Source organism: Antechinus flavipes, chromosome X, assembly GCF_016432865.1.
Source record: "Antechinus flavipes isolate AdamAnt ecotype Samford, QLD, Australia chromosome X, AdamAnt_v2, whole genome shotgun sequence".
Lineage (NCBI taxonomy): Eukaryota > Metazoa > Chordata > Mammalia > Dasyuromorphia > Dasyuridae > Antechinus > Antechinus flavipes.
This window is the reverse complement of record NC_067404.1, coordinates 44,396,117-44,415,701: the sequence shown is the minus strand read 5'-3', so window position 1 is coordinate 44,415,701 and position 19,585 is coordinate 44,396,117. Positions and strand designations below refer to the sequence as shown.

Genomic DNA, 19,585 nt, shown 5'->3' with positions numbered 1-19,585 from the left:
GTGTGTGTGTGTGTGTGTGTGTATGTCCAAGTGGAACATAAACAGATCAACAGAAGAAATGATGTTATGCATACCTCTCTATAGCATCCAGTATAGTGCTGAGGACTATAGATGCTCAGTAGATATGTCCTCATTGAACCTGAGCTAATTCTGGATTCTGATCATATCCCTATTCTCCACAGAAATCTTCCATGGCTTCCTATTGCCTACTGAATAATGCTGGCAATGTGTTTCTAACCTTCCTTTCCATGCTTCTCATATAATTCCCTTTCACATGCTCTACTTTGAATTCAATTTAACAAGGATTTGTTAAGCACCTACTATGTACAAGATTTTGTACTTGATAATAAAGATACCAGAATGAAGAATAATAATAATAGTAATAATAATAATATTTAGATTACAAAGTACTTTTACATATATTATCTCATTTGATCAAAGGAATTACAATCAAGTAAGAAACTATGAGACTTGAGCAGGTTTTAGGGGAAATTATCAAAACATTAAGGCTTAGACTGAACTGAATCTGGCAAAATGACCTGTTTTCCCTTTTATCTATCCTACTCTCAGAAGTAATTTTTCCTTTCTCACACTTCTCATGGTACTTTGTCTGCAATTCTGTTTTCTTTACTAGTTCTTTGTGTTTGTATCATTTTGACCCCTTCCCCAATTAGACTGGAAACTCCTCGAGGGAGGAGTCTATATCAATTTTATTATTGTATTCTCAGTATTTAGTAAAGTTAGGGACTGAACCAATTATTTTATTTGTATAAGGAATTCCCAGGTAAGGAATTTCTGTGTATTAATGAAGGTCAGCAGTCTCTCTGCAATTTGAAGTCTTAAAGAATTGCCTAAATCAGTGAGGGGTCAAGTGACTTGCCTAGGGTCACACAGCCAGTATGAGTTGGAGGCAGGACTTAAACTTCCCCGACTCTATCCACCACACCATGCAACTTCTCTACTCAAGACCAGATATTAAACAGGGAAAAATCAACAAGTGACTCAGTGGATAGAGTGCCAGACTCAGTGGATAGAGGAAGACTCATCTTTGTGAGTTCAAATCACCCTGGGCAAGTCACTTATCCCGGCTTGCTTCAGTTTCCTCATCTGGAAAATGAGTTAGAAAAGGAAATGGCAAACCATTCCAGTATCTTTGCCAAGAAAATCCCAAATGGAGTCACAAAGAGTCAGACTAAACTAAAAAAAACGACTGAACAAGAACAACAAAATACCTACAAACTTTAATAAGGCGCCATGAGACAGTTCAGTGAAAGACACTCCACAGCAACAGTCTGTGAAAAAAGGAGCAGTTGGTACCACTATCACTGGTGGTCTTGAATTAGAGTCTAGAGGGGACCAAAGCAGTTGCTAAAACAGTGCCTTCCCTGGGCATAGAGCTGATTAAAGGGGAAGTTTCTGCTACACATGATGGTATTAGACATATTGGATCTTTAATGGTAAATGCAGACCCTTAACTGGAAAAAAAAAGACTGAAATATAGGAAAGCATGAAGACATGCTTGATCTCTCCAGTTTGCTTATGGTAATGGCATCGAGTTGCTAGGATGTGATATAGCAGATGTTTACATGCTCATTGAATTGAATGCATTCAGAAGGGGTGGTCTGAATGGCGAGGAGGTTTAGAATCATTCTATAAGAGGAAGTGTTCAAGCAATGGAGATGTTTACCTTAGAAAGAGGAGGCTTATTAGAGTGACTTGATCTCTGTGTTCAAATATTTAAAGACTTTTCATATAGAAGAGAGATGAGAATTCTCTGGCTTGGCTCCAAAAGGTAGAACTAGAGCAGACAGGGAAGCTACAGAGAGGAAGGTTTTGGCTCAGTTTAAGAGAGAATTTCTAAAAAAAAAAATCAGAGCTGCTCATAAATGCTTCATGAGGTAGTGAGTCCCCCACCACCGGTGGTCTTTAAATAAAGAGACATTTGATAACTACCTGTCAGGGATCTGATAAAGGGAATGAATGTTTCAGGTAAAGGGGAGACCCCTGAGGTTCCTTGATACTCTGAGATTCTAAGATTTAATGGATTAAAATTTAAAATCACACAACCTGATCCAGAATCTCCTTGCCAATATCCTCAGCAAGTAGTCATTCAGCCTCTAATAGAGGGAACCCTCAAGGTAGCCTGTTTGACTTTCAGATGCTTCTGAGTGTTAGGAAGATTTTCTTTATATTCAATGGAAGCCTATCTCTCTGCAGCTTACTCCGCCATCATTGTCCCTCTCTGGGGCTAACGCAGAATGAGTCTAGTCCCCCTTTCATGTGACGGCCCTTCAAATACTTGAAAGGCATTGAATTGGATTTATTTTTTTCTCCCCTTATAGAATACAATGGAGAGCCTGGCCAGTGTTAACACCACAGAAGTGACAGAATTCATTCTGGTGGGGCTGTCTAATCACCCCAAAGCCCAGATTGCCTTCTTCTGTGCCCTGGTTGTAATTTACTCAGTCACACTGGTGGGTAACAGTGTCATCATTTTTGTAGTCAGAATTGATGGGCAGCTGCATACCCCCATGTATTTTTTCCTAAGCAACTTGTCCTTCCTTGATATCTGCTACACCACCAGTTCTGTGCCTCACCTGCTCTCCAATGGCTTTAGAGACTTCCCTACCATCTCCTATACCAGCTGCTATGCCCAGATGACCATCTCCCTCTTCCTTGGGATGACAGAATGTCTCCTCCTTGCCGTCATGGCCTATGATCGATTAGTCGCCATTTCCAATCCATTGCGCTATACCATCATCATGAACAATCGAGTCTGTCTGCAGATGGCCGTAAGCACCTGGGTCAGCGCCTTCTTCTTATCTGTAACGCCAATCATTGCTATTCCAGCTCATTACTGTGGGCACAACGTCATCAACCATTTCACCTGTGAGATTCAGGCCATGCTGAAGCTTGTCTGCTCAGACACTCCCATAAATCTCATCCTGGGTCTAGTCATCAGTGTGGCAACTCTGCCGCTGCCTTTCAGCTTCATCCTCATCTCATACATCCGCATCGTCGTAGCTGTGCTCAGGATCCGCTCAACAGAGGCCAGGCTCAAAGCCTTCTCCACCTGTAGCTCCCATTTGACTGTGGTGACCATTTTTTTTGGGACAGCCATCTACATGTATGTGAAACCCCAGTCAAAAGAGTCCCAGGATCAGGACAAAATTGTCTCTGTATTTTATGGGGTCGTGACACCTATGCTGAATCCCCTCATTTATACCCTGAGGAACAAAGATGTTAAGGGTGCCTTGAGAAAAATAACTAGGAAGAAAGAATCCTGAACTAAACTTTCCTATGGAAGATCATCCAGCTAATGGCCTGACCTTTATCTGTGACAAAGACAAATTGACACGTCAGGATTATTAAACGTGGTTTTGGTAAACCTGGCAAAAAGAAAAAAGAGCCCTGATGGGAGCTGAGAGCCCCAGATTCCAGTACTGGCCCTGCTACTAACTCACGAAATGAAAATGGAAAAGTCACTTCTCTGTGAGCTTCAATGGACTCATCCTTAAAATGGAATAGTTGGATTAGAAGTTCTCTGTATTACCTTCCAGTTCTGACAGCCTGTATTTCCTACTCTAATGGAACATTTATGTTCCATTTTCTCATCTGAATGATATGATCGTTTTCTTATCCTTTTAGCCATTTGAAAACAGAGAATTATAAGAGACTCCCTTGAGACAATGTATTAATGAAGCATGTGAAATTGAAGTTCAAAGAGGGAAAATGGCTTGCCCAGAGCCACACAGCTACCAGCTGATGAGACTGAGATTTGATCCCAAGACCAGCGTGCCCTTTTCACACATGTCCTGCTATCACATATCACCAAAACTAAAGTTTGGTAACTTTAGTGGGATACTGACATGAAGAGACCGGGGTCATCTTTTCCTACCCATTCCCCTCTAGTCCAAATATCTTGGAAAACTGCACAGGATTGTGTGAGATTTCCTTCCAGGACACAACACTGAAGCAATCACAAGGAGATGTGGAAGGAAGAGGCAATGCTATAACCAGGTGAGGGCAACTAGGACCTTATTCCAGAGTTCTGATGGAAGGAGGGGGCATGCTTTCTCCCAAAAGTAGCCTTCTACCTAGTAATGGGCAGGGAAAAGAAATCCGATCCCTGGTGAGTTAGTCCTAGGATAAAGAATAGGAAGAGATAAGGTATACTGGAGAAATACTGTTCCTTTATACTAGATGCAGCCCGGACAGAGGGATAGCACACGGCAGGGACAAATACTTATGGGATGGTAACCAGAATGCTTTCCTTTAGGATTTCATACCTTTCTGGGAAAGGCTGCTAAAGGAAGAGGGAATATGTTTCTACATTTCATTTTAAGTCTAGGGGTAGGGAAAGCATAGTTCACAAGTAGTCCTAGGATAAATAATGACATAGGAAATAATCAAGCATTTATTAAGTGCTTACATGTATCAGGAATTGTGCCAAGAACTAGTAATACAAAGACAGTTCCTGCCTCCACAGAGCTTACATTCTAATGGGGAAACAACATTTCAATAGCTAGGTACTTAGAAAATAAGTTCCTCACCCAGCTATATTTGCTCCCGGAGCCAGACTTCCTAGCTAATGCTCCAAGAAGGAGCAAGAAGTCACAAAGTTATCAGGGATGGAAAAGGAGTTAAGCCTTAACATGGAGGCTAAAATCACCATCACCAAAAAGAAAGATGGCTGAATTCACCATCATCAAAAAGAAAGAACGTGACAAAATCCTCATGAGCAGGATTTTTTATGAATACTACATTAGTTGGATACAGAGGGTGGGAGTGGGTTGGGGTGGAGGGAAGGAGGAAGAGTCTCTGAGTTTCTGGCTTGGACAAGTATGAAGAAAAGTCTTATGGTGAAAGACCACAAAGATGAGAAACTGGTAAAGGAGAGTAATGAGAGATAACAGCAAGAAATCTACCAGAGAAGCTAAGCAATATCTCTATCTCCAGATTGAACAAGAAGAAAAGGGCACTGGTCTTCATCTTATGGGAGCCAAAGAAATGTGCAAGGACAGTGACATGGAGGGACTCAGACAGAAGAGAAGCCATGATAGATTGGATAGGAGGCATTGACTCCTAAGCTCCATTGGAGATAGTGCAGTGAGAGCTCCAACCATTGTGTGCTGTAAGTTACTGGGACTAGATCAGTTCCCAGAAAAGGGTTGTTCGCCAGTAGGTATTATTGTTTTCTATGGACTTTGATTTGAGTTCTGTTTCCCTTGACCTGTAAATGAATCCATGCTTTTAGCCTTGTGAACCTATGTGCTTGTTAGGGGAGTTAATTAATGACTGGACTCGGATCAAGGAATATTGAATACTGAAGTTCCCAGTCACATCTGGGTAAAGGCAATGAGTCAGAGAATTGAGAAGTCCCTCAAAGTGTACCCAAGTCCTCTGTTCCAGGATGAAACCTCTGACACAAGAATTAGATAACAAAAGTCACCAAAATCATTTCAATCCAACACAAATTAGGCAATCTACTTGACTAGGCCCTATAAATGGAAACAAAAGGCAGAAAAATTGCCCTGCCTTGGAGCATTTAGGAAGACCAGGCCAACTTATAAGAAATCATTTGGTATCTGAAGTGAGTCAAAGTCCATTTAGCACATGTTACATGGAAGTGCTAAGGCAAACAAAGGAGGAAATGATTGGCAATGGACTAAAATCAGTCAAGGAGATGGTGAAAATACAAAAGAAAACTAGACTTGTCAGAATTCATTAGACTAGATGATCTTCTCTTCTACCTTTAAATCCTTTGGTCCTATGATAAGAGAACAATGCTTCATCCAGGGATAAAGGTGCCCTCTACCAGCACAGACCACAATCTACTCAATGCTATCCATTCTCTGTGACTCTTGGTCATATTCTCCTAACAGGGATGGACTATCTGGCCTCCATGGTCTTTTCTAGTTCTATTATTTACTATTCTGTTGTTGTTGTTCGGTTGTTTCCATCATTACTGATTCTCTGTGACTCCATTTGGGGCTTTCTTGGCAAAGATATTGGAGTGGTTTGCCATTTCCTTCTCTACCTCATTTTACAGATGAGGAACCTGAGGTAAACAGTGACTTGTCCAGGATGACCCAGCTAGTAAGTATCCGAAGCCAGTTTTGAACTCAAGATGAGTCTTCCTGACTCCAGGCCTGGCATTCTTTCCACTGCAACGCCACCTAGCTGTCCCTGCATCCTTCTGTAAATCCTTCCCTACCAGTTTGCTCCATATGCTAGAAGGTTTCATCTTGATGTCTTTACATTATGTGGATATCACTGAAGTTGGTGGTTGGTCCATCTTTTACTGTCCCTCACTCTGGGACCAGCCAAAATCCTTTTCTAGTCATACAATCATCTAATGATATGTTCATAATACTTCTCCTCACTTCCTCATTGATAATGTGCTACAGCCTACTCAAACCCAGCATATATACCATTGTATGGACTAAATGGGCATTTTTCATCTGCTTACTTTGTCTTATGGATACTTAGTTCGAATTTTGTTGAGAGATCATGCATTTCCTTTAGAAGACTGAGATGTGTGAGGATTGATGCAATTCACATAATGTCATGTACAAAAAGAATATCTGGAAGACCCTATCTATCTTCCTTTTGTTTGCACAAATAATTTCATAGTTCATGCTGTATTCATATAAAATGAAGAAATTATTAGAAGTTTGTAAAAATCACAAACATCAAACATATAATCAAAAATTACATAGCAAAAATATGACATTTATTGATAAAATATTTCAAAACATTCATGTTTACAACTTCTACAAATAATAACCATAATGCTGTTATTAATGGATAGGTGGCCTTGTTTTTTCACTGCACATTTTCTCAAAACATGGTCTCACTGATATTGCTATTTGTAATTCCTTTTCAACCACTAATTGACACTAATGCCTTTGCCTTTATAGTAGCTCTAATGAAAAACTTCATTTCACACAAATAAGATGTTATAAACTATAGTGAAATTTGTATTCTTTTAATGGAGGATTCTTTACCTGTAGTAAAACGCAATCAGACTTTCAGGTTCAAATGCTTGTTTTGTGGTACTATCAGAACGTAAGTCTATTAACCGTTTTTCAAATGAACCATACTTGTCCACAGTGAATGGGTTTCTTGTCCATTAATGTTTAGAAATATCTTTTTCAATAAGACCTGTGATTTCATTGGTATAGGTAATCACCAGGGAGGAAACTCCTCTGTGCCATTGCTGGTTAGTGCCAGCTATTGCAACTTTCAGTCTTAGAAGTTTCCTGGGGAATTGTGATGCTATGTAACTTGCCCAGATGATAGAGCTAATATGTGTCTGAGACAGGTATAACTCTGGTTTTTCTGATCCTAAGACCAGCTATCTATCCATTATACCACATAGCCTCTGTAGTGTAATGGAGATCTAGTACATGTGTAGACCCTATGAGTACTCTATGATGACAGCTGTACATGGAAGACATTTAGGTAGCTTCTGGCAGAATTGCAATGACACATGAGGGAGGTATCTGCAGAAGACTGGAGCATGCATGAGTATCCCAGAGCCCTTTCTGACTGACACACTAAATGGGTGAGAGGAGATGGTTTCTATTGGCTATACAGCCAGAATTGTTACTGCTTCACAAGAGCCTGAATCCATTTGGGAGGCTTCATGGCTGCATTCACAACTGAACAAAGTGAGGTGACTCTTACCCTCACAACTTCTGGAGGACCACGCAGTAAGGAGAAGGGCCTGAGTGCTTCCTCTTAACTTTGAGGTCAAATGGCCTCTCGCAAAACTGGACTTCTTTGACCTTTTCATTCATTCTTGTCTATATGAGGAGCAGTGGAGTCTCCAGCGTGGGAAGTTTCAAAGGCTGGGAGAGCAAGCCAAGGAATCGAGGAGTCAGAATCCAGGCCATCTTTTGTAGTCATCTAAGCACTAATTCCTTAAAGAGCAAAGAGCAATTCTGAGGAGTGGCCTTCTGGATCTTAGCTCAGCAGAGGGACTCATCCAGTCGTGGTGTCACATTTGGATGTGAACTTGATGGAGTCAGTGCTATGTGGGAACTGAGCTAAGTTTCAAGCCTAATCACACCCCTCAGGTTGAGGTTGCATGTGTGTAATGGGGCACTGAGATGTTGGGAAAACTTGTGATGTGTTTTTTCTTTCTATATCTTTGAAGTAAATATTCCTTTGTAAAAGCCAGCTGTTATTACAAGGTTAATGGAAGGGGGCTGGTTTCTGCCCACCTAAAGTGGGTAAACAAATCTGATGGGACACTACTATAAACGCTTTAGTGTACCCAAGAACCCATGGAGAGAAATAGTCTTCCTGGCTCTCAGAGAACAGAGCAAAGTTTTGCTCATGTCACACTAGAAATATTTACATCTTTAAAATAGACTCAAACTTGCTTTTATACACTATTTAACTGATTAATTATGAGGTCTTTCTTCTACTTCATTTTCAGGAAAGGGTTTTGTTTTAAATTGAGAAATCTATAAAAATAATTTTTTGTCAATTTATTATCCATAGTTTTAATTTTTTGATAAATTCATTTTTCCTTTTTGAATCAGAGTATAAATGTAAAGACCTCATACCAGTTCACTTGGAATACTCAATTTTCCAGATATATTCACCAAACAGTTAAGTTTTGTTATAAAATGAATTTGCTTTATCTTTATCATTATCATTAAGAAAAAATGTCAGTTTCTTCTTTTAGCTCAAACATCTTTCAAAATAATTTGTCATGAGAAAGCTAGACTACTTTTCAATAATAAAGAAGTACCCTAGGCTCTGCCCTCATGTTATCACATACTTTTCAGAAACCAACTTTCTGTTGGTAGATTGTTTCTTGTAAAGTTGATAACTCTTAAAGTAACTTGAAAAAAATTGTACCTCAGTTATATTTTATCAGCACAAGTATTTTTTTTTGCTAAGGCAATTGGAATTAAGTGACTTGCCCAGGCTCACATAGCTAAGAAGTGTTAAGTGTCTGAAGTGAGATTTGAATTCAGGTCTTCTGATTTCGGGGCTGGTGCTCTATCCACTGCACCACCTAGCCGCCCCTGATTTTCTGTGAAGTATTCAATGTCCAGATGGCATTGTGGGGGACACATTTTTAACTAGTGCTTGTAGATCTGTGTTCTATCCTGATATCAATTATGTTGTCCGTGCAGAGTACATTGAAATTCTCCCACATAATAATAACATTCATTTAAAATTTTGCCAAGTATACTCAAAATTTCTCTTGGTGTGCCCCTGCCATCAACAGGTTTGCAAGCTAACAAATCTTTCCCTATTTTGATTTCAACATATGTGATCAATATGATTACATACACAATCAAAAGAACATCTTTAACTATGTCTGTTGATTCATTTACCTGCAATGCAATGAATTTTGAATTCATTTGAATTGATCATAAAGATAGTTGGACAGTTTCCGGGCAAGTTCCCTTCTCTCTATTTTATCTATAAATGGAACCATTTGCTACTTTAAATGTGATTCACCAAGTATTGATTTGATCATGTCAATAACTGTAGGTAGTACTAACATTTCTCCCACTGAATGAGACTTTTTGCACTTATTAATTCTGTAAGCCATTTTTAGGGATGACTGTGATCCTCTTGACGTCACAGGCATGGTTGTGGGTGGGGGACATGCATCTGCTTGTGTAAAGCATCTAATTTTCTCTAGAAGAAATTTATCTTGTCTTGCTAGTGAATTCCACATGTATTGTTTCAAGATATTGTTTTAATTGATTAGGTTTCCTGCTATTTGTATTAAAGCATTGGAACAAAGCAAACACAATGGTCTTCCCTCTCCAACAATAACAGCACTCGTGAATCCCAATGACAAACACAGTAGACTGTATTTCCTAGATTTAGACTTTTTTACTTTGTGTGGATGAGTAATGGGTCATTGATTTCCACCAATGAGGAGTGAGTCTCATACCAAATGGGTTTTAGGACTTGAGTTATATATTTATGCGTATGGATATAGATATATATCTGGTATATAGATATATCTGCTACTTCATTTATCACTCTTGTCTTTCCTTGAATAAGTTTCTGTTGCTCTACTGGATTCTCTCTATGAACCAATTATGTCTTTGTCCCTCATGAAATATATTATTTCACTTTAAAAACTGACAATAAAAATTTAAGACAGACTTAAATTTGTTGAAAATTTCAAATGATCATCAAAATCATTCATGAATTATTGCCCTTTTTGAAAAGTTCCAGGGTTTTTGGGAAACAAGTTTATTCTGCTCTACTTAGAAAAGGAATGATGCTGAGAAATATAGCAGACATGATATGTTTAATTTCCACATATAGTTTATTTAACTTTGAATTTCCACACTTTACATTCAGATGCATTAAGCAGAAAAATGACACAATTTACCTGACTGATAGGCAGGGATGTTGACACATTGCACCTGTGTACAGATTCACCGGGCAGCAATTCAAATTTGACCCTTTTTGCATAGAGTATATTAAATAATTACTGTGCTGTATTCCCTCTCAAAGCAAATGATTCTTCTGACTCCCCTAGCTTCCTTTAAGACTCAGCTCACATTTCACGTTTTGCAAGAGGCCTTTTTTTTTCTGCTCAGGCTAGTAGTGCCTACCATCCGAGATTACCTCAACTTTCCCTGTATATGTTTTGTATATTTATATATCGTGTTTTTGTTTTTGTTTTTGTTTTTGTTTGTTTTTTGCTTTCTCCCCTATTAGAATGTGAGCTTCTAGAGGACAGGCACTATTTTTGCTTTGTATCCCTAGCATTTAATACAGTGCTTGACATACAGTAAATGCTTTATTATAGCTTGTTGACTTGGCTATATTCACAAGATGTCAATGGACACGCCCATGCCTTCTCTGAGGACAGCTATAGACAACCAAGGGTACCAAAGACACAGTTGCCCTTGGTTGCCTCTGAGTAAACTAATCAAGTTGATCAGAGACCTCCCCTGCTCAATCTCTTTCACAATACTGCGGGAAAAGTGCTAAAGTCAATGCCTGGTATTCAGTAAACTGCTCCCCAAACTCTCTTTGGCATAAAAGACTCCACCATTATTTCTTCAGCTCTGACAGAAAGATCAGATTTACTAAGGTCCCTTAAATCACTAACATCCTGACTCTATGAGTCATTCTTATTTTTTTTTTGCTTTTGCTTTGATCAAAGGTCCTGAGCTTGTTATTTGACCTGTTAGTAGCTGGAATTGATTAGCAGGTGTGGGAAAGGCAAAAGCAGCCTTTAATGGGAAGGAACCCTGACAGAGCAGCTCTTGGGAAAAGTAATTGGGAGCTCTGTGTGAATACAATTATAATGAAAGCAAGAGAGAACAAAATGAGAGGCAGCTGTGGTGGGGAAAAAAAGAGCAGTGGTCTGAAAGTCAGAGGATTTTCAGATCTTTGGGGTCATCCAGCCCAACCTCCTCATTTTACACATAAGGAAACTGAGGTCCAGAAAGAGGGTCATCTACCTGGGCAATGGCAGAGTCTGGATTCTAATAATGGTAAGCTTCTCATTCCAAATCTGCTGCTTGTTTTTACACCACCATATCATCAGAAGAGCTGAGTTCAAGTCAGTCACTCATCCTTACTAGCTGTGTGGGACTAGGCAAGGTACTTAACCTCTCTGTTTCTTGGATTCCTCATTTGTCACCTGGAGGTCATAATATTTGCACCATCTATCTCACAGAGATGTGATAAAAAATTCTGTAGACTTGTGTTAATAAAACTATTACATAACTCAGTTATAATAGCAATCATCATAATCACAGTCATAATAAGCAATTAAAATATTCTTTTCAAGTGTTACTTTCCCTAAAAATCCTTCTGGTGGTATTTAAGAGTTGGAAAGGGGGGGATGTGGGATGGATTAACTAATAAAGCAACTTGTGTAAATGAAGTCAAATGAGATTATGAGAATCAGAGACATTTTCGGTCCTGAGAGAAAGCCTCAAAGGTTGCAAGGGAAACTCGACAATAATTGCTATTGAGAATGTCCTGCCTCCAGAGTTTGTGACATCCCCATAAGTAACCTCCAAAATAAGTTAAAAGGATTAGTTTAAGATCAAAGGATCATAAATGTAGGGCTGGTGGGAATCTTATAGGTCACCTAGTCCAACTTCCTCATTTGACAAAGGAGGAAATAGAGGCCTTAGGGAGGGGAAGGGACTTGTCTAAAGTCACATATAGGATCTTACATTTAGAGCTGCAAGGAATCGCAGAGACCCTTTAGGCTGACTGTCTCATTTTACAAAGGAGGAAACCGAGGCTGATGGAGGCGAGCGAGGTCTTCATAGATGTAGGACTGGAAGGGACATCAGGAATCACTTAATCCAACCCCTTCATTTGACAGATGAGGAAACTGAGGCCCAGGGATAGGAGTGACTAGGCCAAAGTCACATGGCTTGTGTTTGGACTTCGAAGCTGGGTATGGTGGCAATTGTGTCAGGTAGAAAGGTCACAAAACAAAAAATGGGCAAAGGATCTCAAGGATAAACCAGCCCGACCCTTTCATCTGATCAGAGAAGAAACTGAGGTAACATGTCTTTTTCAGTGGCACAAGGGAGAGGCAAAAGCCAGAATTCCATTTTAGTGCTACTGGCCCCGCATCCAGGGTACTTTCTTCTGCCATGCTGAAGATAGATGAAGATTATAGGGTAGAATAGGAATACTAAAACTTATAAAAAATAACTCAGAGGCAAAAGTGAAATTTTATGTCATTATCATCTGAGAGCATGAGGGACTCCAGTCCAAGCCACAGAAGTGGGATATATTGCTCCTCTTGGATCGATCTCATAGACAGCTTCCAGTCAGAGATTCTGGAGAAAGGCCAACATCCAGGGAGACCTTCAGCCTATGTGGGATGGAAACTTTCAGTTCCCTGACCTGCGAAATCCATACAGCAAAGGACAGTGATTAGACACACCACGAGCCTGGAAGTGTCTTGGAGCCCTGACTATGGCTCTATTGCATTCACAGCTGTGAAATCCCTGGAACTGGGCTGAGTATTCTTTCTTATGTTACCCTCAAAGCTCCAGAAATGGAGAGAGGTCCAGACCAGGAGCCAGGAACCAAGGGTTCTGGGCTCCATTCTGTCCCCAACGCACCGTGCAATTTAGGGGGAGCCAGGCATCGGCCTTCTGGGCTTGGAAATGGGAAGAATCCACTTTTGTCTGACACCCCTCATGGGGCCAGATGTGTGAAGGATTGAGGGACACAGAGAATGGGAAAAGCTCTGAATGGGTCTGAGCACTGGCTATCTGTAATACTTATCTCCGGCTGAACTACTGATGGTCTGTGCTGTGTTGGGAAACTCTCGTTCTTTCTAGGTTTTATATGCTGCTCTTCCCAATAGGAACTGGACATCTGATTGCTTAAGTATAGAGTACTTCCAAGTGAGGAAACTCTCTCCACCAGTATAGGTCAGCATCTTATCTACCAAGTAGAGAATTACCTAGAGCAGGGTTTATTAACCTTTTCCCACTAGCAACCCCTTTTTGCCCAAGAAATTTTTATGTAGCCCCAGACATATAAAATAGATATACAAGTCAAACATTTACTGACAAATCACAATTTCATGACCTCCACATTGTTATGAGACTCCATAGGGGTTCGAGATTCATAGATTATGAAGTTTTGGCCTAGATTTCCTAGGGGTTAAGTGTTGGCCCAGAGTGATATGATACATCCAGTACGTATCAGGGGTGGGCTCTCTCTTTACTCACTTCACCACACTGCCTTCTCTCTTAAGCCTCTATTTAACCTGATCAGTATTACAGGATCCTCTAGTCTCAAATCCTTTGCCTTCTTACACTGTTGCCATTTATGACTTGTCATTTCTGTATTCTTCCCAACCGCTTGCCTCCTACATGCATGTTGATGGATGAAGAAGATATGAAATCATGTTGATTGGGTCCACTACCAATTTCTGAAATTTAATGTCATCCCGGCCCAAGTACCACAAGCCATTCCTTTTAGTCTTCCTTAATTAATGTTCTATTATACTCCTTGCAGTGGTGATTCCAAATAATCTCATCTTTCCTCAAGCCTACTACACTACCCCCTTGTCCCTTTCAGGAGACAATTGAACTTGTCACTTTATGGAGAAAATAAAGCAAATTCCTCTTGAGTTCCTTCTTTGCTCTCAATGTCATCTCCTCTCCTTCCCTTTCTCTCCTATTCCTCCCCTCCTCCCTCCTTTTCTCTCCTCTCCTCTCCTGTCTTCTCCTGTCCTCTCCTGTCCTCTCCTCTCCTTCATTCTCTGATGAAGAGGTGGCTAGACTTTCTGCTCACCAAAGCCACTCCATCGGCTTCATTCCCTCCCCTTCCTTCTCCTTTGAAAGATTTCTCCTGCAGCTATTTCTTTCTCTCTAATTTCTTTGCCCCCAGAGGGCAGAATAGGAGCATCAAATGAAAACTGTGAGGAACTGGAAAGAGGCAGAGTTAAGGGGAAATTTCCTAACAATTAGAGCTGTATCAAAATCTAAGAGCCGGCCCTGAGAGGTCTCGGGTTTGAGGCAACTAGGTGGCGCTGCAGTCGATAGACGACTAGACCTGGACTCAGGAAAAATCTGTTAAAATCTAATCTCAGACACTAGCTGTGTGACCTTGGACAAGGGACTTTAAAATCTCTTCCTGCCTCAGTTTCCTCATCTATAAAATGGAGATAATAATGGTACCAATCACCCAGAGTTATTGTGAGGATCAAATGAGATGACTGGAAAGAGCTTAGCACAGTAACTATCACATGGTAAGCACTACATAAATGTTAGCTGTTATTATTATCCTCATAGAAGAATGTCTCCATTCCTTTTCCCATAGTCTCTTTCTAAAGTTCCAACTTTTTCCATGTCTTTGCTTTGCCTGATACCATCACATCAAGGTTCTGGTACCATTTTAGCCCCAACAAATACTATAAGCATTCACTTAGAACTTCATTGCTGGTGTTCAAATGTTTAGAAATCTAGTTCAAAGTACCTTCCATGCCAGAATCTGACTATATGCCTAATTTGTAGTTTTGTATATATACATATATATATATACATACACACACACACACAGACACACACACACACAGAGACATGTATATATGTATCTGTGAATACATAGATGTACATATACACGTGTGTGTATGGATAGATAATTAATATAAATTTTGATCACCTGATTGGGCACAGAACATGTGTGGAAATAGAACAATCTGGCATAGTCAGGCCATATCTGATGTCCAATTCTGGCAACCTTTTTTTAGAAAGGAAATTTATGAGCTTAAATATATCCTAAGGCAGGTGAACAAGATAATGATGAGGCTGGAGTACATGTCATGCAAGGATTAGCTGAAAGAATTACGAATGTTTAGTCTGAAGAAGAGAAGACTTAGGGAGAGACTTTTTATCAGTTGCCAAGTATTTGAAGCATTATCCTGTGAAGGAAGAAAGAAAGTTGTTTGGCAGAACCAGGAGCCTATTGGTAGACATTGCAAAGAAATAAATTTAGGTTGGGGATCAGGAAAGATTTCCTAACAAGGAGTAGAATGGGCTGCCTTGGAAGGTGGGAGATCCTTCAACACTGAAGATTTTCAAGTAGATGACCAATTATTGGAGATGTTGCTTCTTGTTTTCTTGGAACAGTGTGACATAAGAAGGACACAACTTATGTAGCGTACCTTCCTCCTCTCCAAGTTGCAAATTTATTTACTTGTGAGATAAAATGATTGGACTAGGTAATCCCCAAGTCCTTTTTCATTTCTTACATTCTATGATCCCAAGATCTTTGTCAAAGTGAGGCCTAGAAGGTGACATCTAGGTCCTTCTTGAATACCCAGGTGTGATACTTTGGCACATTTGGGAACATCGTGCATTTCTCATAGACAAGCCTCAGTCCCCTTACAGACACACATGCATGGAGATACACACACACACACACACACACACACACACACACACACACACAACCAGACAGATGTGCCCCAAAGGAATAAGTATGACTAGATGCAAAATCCTTTGCTAGGTAATTTGTATACAGCTTCAATATCATCTGGACACTGATGAATTTTTTCCAGCTAACATGTGAAGGGCATGGAGCACGTCCCTAAAGTATTTCTGGAGCTTTGAGGGTAACATAAGGAAGACTACTCAACCTAGTTCCAGGGATTTCACAGCTGTGAATGCAATAGAGCCATAGTCAGGGCTCCAAGGTATTTCCAGGCTCATGGTACATCTAATCACTGTCCTTTGCTGTATGGATTTCACAGGTCAGGGAACTGAAAGTTTCCATCCCACATAAGCTGAAGGTCTCCCTGGATGTTGGCCTTTCTCCAGAATCTCCGACTGGGAGGTGTCCATGAAATTGATCCAAGAGGAGAAATATATTCCACATCTGTGGTTTGGGCTAATCAAGAGATCTCAGTGAGTACCTTACTTTTCCTTTCTCCCTAAGTCCCCCAGTCTACTTGCCCCCCACTAGTCTATATTTTCTTACTTGTACCCCTTGTAATTATATGTTGTTTAATATTTATTCTCCCACTCTATCCTATAAATCTTATTGCTAGAGAGGCACCATGGTAGAAGAAAGTGCCCTGGACATAGGGTCAGGAGACCTGAGGCAGAATTCTAGCTCTACCACTCCTGTGTGACACTGGATATGTTACCACATATCCTTAGCCCTTAATTTCCTCAGCTGTCAGACGGGGGAGCTGTGGATTAGATGGTCTCTGAAGTCCTTTCCACACTCTGTAATTCAGCATTCACTTTACTTGACACTACCACCACTATATTTAGCCTCTGGGAGCTCAGTTCTCTTGACCTAGATATGGAGAAACTCTTCCCTCACCTGCCTGACCTCTGACCTACTCCTCTTTAGCTCTTCTGAGACCAGATTGGGAGCTCCCAAAAGGTGCCTTCTTAAGTCTCAAGTCCTGATTTCTTATCTCCTCCTGCCATGGAGGCCAGCTTTGGCTGTCCAAGGCATTGTCAGCAGATCCCCTTCCAAGGGAGAAAGACTGTGTATGGCCTCATAAAAGGATTCTTTATCAGTCCTCTGATGATAAAAACAGGAGAAATTAGTGGAAATTGCAAATGATGATGATAACTAGCATTTACATAATACTGTAAAGTTTGTACTTTACAAATATTTCGTTTAATCTTCACAACAACTCTGAGGTAGATGCTATTTTGTTCACAATTTACTAAGGCAGGCAAAAGTGAAGAGACTTGCCTAGGATAATATAACTAGTAAGTATCTGCAGCTCAGTAAGTACCTGAACTCAGGTCTTCCTGATTCCAAATCCAGTACTCTAGCCATTGTATCACCTAGCTGCCTCCAGTAGAGGTGGATTATAAGAGAAGTACATTTTGACCTAAAATCAGCTCTAGTATGGGCCCAGAGGTGAACTGGCCCTGTGAGACTTAATACCAGCTTCAGAAAGGTTCATCGCCAAAGGGCTGGCCATTAGGTAATAAATATTTGGTCACAGTAACTTTTGAAATTATCTACTAAAATGTGGAGTCAATGTGTGTTGCTAAAGGGATTACCCACAATGAGAAAAATCATAAATCTTTTAAAGTACTGAATACGAATTGTGACTTATACAAAACCACTCTATCACTAATGGACATCAAAATCATGTCTGAAAATTCCAACTGGATATCTTACCTAAATATAAAAGAACATGTTTCTTTGCCGCAAGATGGTGTCAAAGGTGAAGAGGAAGCAGTTGATTTCCCCCCCAAGACAGAAGCCAAGTCCAAGGCCTTGAAGGCCAAGAAGGCAGTGTTAAAGGGTGTTCATAGTCACAAAAAAGAAGATCTAAACATCCCCTACCTTCTCGTGACTCAAGACACTAAGACTTTGAAGGCAGCCCAAATACCCTCAGAAAAGTGTCCCTGGTAGAAAGAAGCTTGATCATTAGGACATGGTTAAGTTTCCCTTAACCACTGAGTTTGCTATGAAGAAGATTGAGGACAACAATACCCTCATCTTCATCGTGGGTGTCAAGGCCAACAACTATCAGATCAAGTAGGCAGTAAAGAAGCTGTATGACATCTATGTGGCCAAGATAATGCACTGATCCAGCCTGATGGAGAAAAAAAGGTCTATATCCACCTCGCTCTAGACTACAGTGCTCTGGATGTTGCCCACAAAATTCCATTCATCTAAACTGTGTCCAGATCTTGACTTCACCTACACTAAAAAGTTTTCCTGTAGAAAAAACAAGCATGTCAGAAAAAATAGAACAGAAAGTTTTACTTTTCAGAACTATGGCTAGGAGAGAATTCTTAACCAATACACAAAGAATAACTAGCTGATCAAAGTCATTCACTTCTTTTGGAATCTCTGCTGTTGCTAATGAGAAATGAATGCATGGCTACAAGCTATTACCAACCATTCACTTCTATCCAGGGGAAATCTGTGCCTCCTCTATTCAATGGCCTCAAACACTGTTTCAGTTCCAGAAAGAATAAAAAGATCTGATTTCAAATCCCAGCCCTTCTACTGTTAATCATGTGATGTTGGACAAGTCACTTCCCCTAAGCTAGGCTTTAGTTTCCTTACCTATAAAAAGAAATGATTGGACTTAGTAATTTCCCTTCCCAGTCTAGAATATTATGGCTCAAGCTCTTCTATAGGCCTCCAGGATCCATTATAATGAGATTTTTGTCATTATTATCTCCCAGAGCTAGGAAAGGCTTCACAGATGTTCTAGTCCCCAATTTCTTGAACTGTGGTGCGTGGTATGTGACCTCATATGGGGCCATAAAACTGAATGTCAGGGTTGTGAAAGTAGGATTTATTATCAGTACATGTTTGATTTGTATAGCTATTTTATATACTTGTATACCCAGGATCACGTAAACATTTCTCAGGTGAAAAAGGGTCATGTCTGGTAAAAGTTTAAGAAGCCTTGGTCTAGTCCAACCGTCAGGTGGGGAAACTGAGGGATACAAAAGTTAAATGACTGCCCCAAAGTTACCAATTAATGGCAGCTGCTACTTTCATGCAAAGACTCTCCTGCCCACTTACACCTACCATTCATTTTTCTTTTTAAACAAAATAAATATTTTCTCGATTGTCTTTTTTTGTATATTTATGTCTTTCCACTGACTTGCCCCCTTGCGCACGACTAAGAAGTAGAGATAAAATATACCATCACATTGGCCCTGTCTGATAGTGGATGCCTCATTCTTCATAATCCACAAAGAGAAGGGAAACAATCTTTGCTAACAGTCCACTGAGGTGATAGTTAAACATTGTATTGATAAGAGTTCTGATGTCTTTCAACAATGTTTTCCTTTATGCTAGTTCCCACCACACATTTCTCTTCAGTATAGTATGAAAAATTCTAGATATGGCAATAAGACAAAAAAAAAAATAAACACAGGCAAAGGGGAAACAAAATGAGCACTTTTTGTCAGTGATATGATAGTCTATATAGAGAACCCTCGAGAATCAACTAAGAAACTAATTGAAACAATTAACATCCCCAGCAAAGTTGCAGATATAAAACACACACACACACCATCAGCAGCAGCAGCAGCATTTCTGTATATTACTAACAAAACTCAGCAAGAATAGATAGAGAAATTCCATT

At 40.0% G+C, this 19,585-nt stretch overlaps 1 protein-coding gene and 1 pseudogene across 1 annotated transcript; both read left to right on the top strand.

The window, feature by feature from the left end:
- Positions 1-2,348: 2,348 nt before the first annotated feature.
- Positions 2,349-3,287, top strand: LOC127542442 (olfactory receptor 13H1-like). Its single transcript, XM_051968028.1, has one exon. It carries the CDS (start codon positions 2,349-2,351, stop codon positions 3,285-3,287), a length of 939 nt encoding a protein of 312 aa, XP_051823988.1.
- A 14,317-nt stretch (positions 3,288-17,604) lies between these two features.
- Positions 17,605-18,153, top strand: LOC127543132 (60S ribosomal protein L23a-like; annotated as a pseudogene).
- The last annotated feature ends 1,432 nt before the right edge of the window (positions 18,154-19,585 follow it).

Bases quoted from the DNA above. Each gene is read 5' to 3' on its own strand.
- LOC127542442 (XM_051968028.1), top strand. From the start codon at position 2,349: ATGGAGAGCCTGGCCAGTGTTAACACCACAGAAGTGACAGAATTCATT.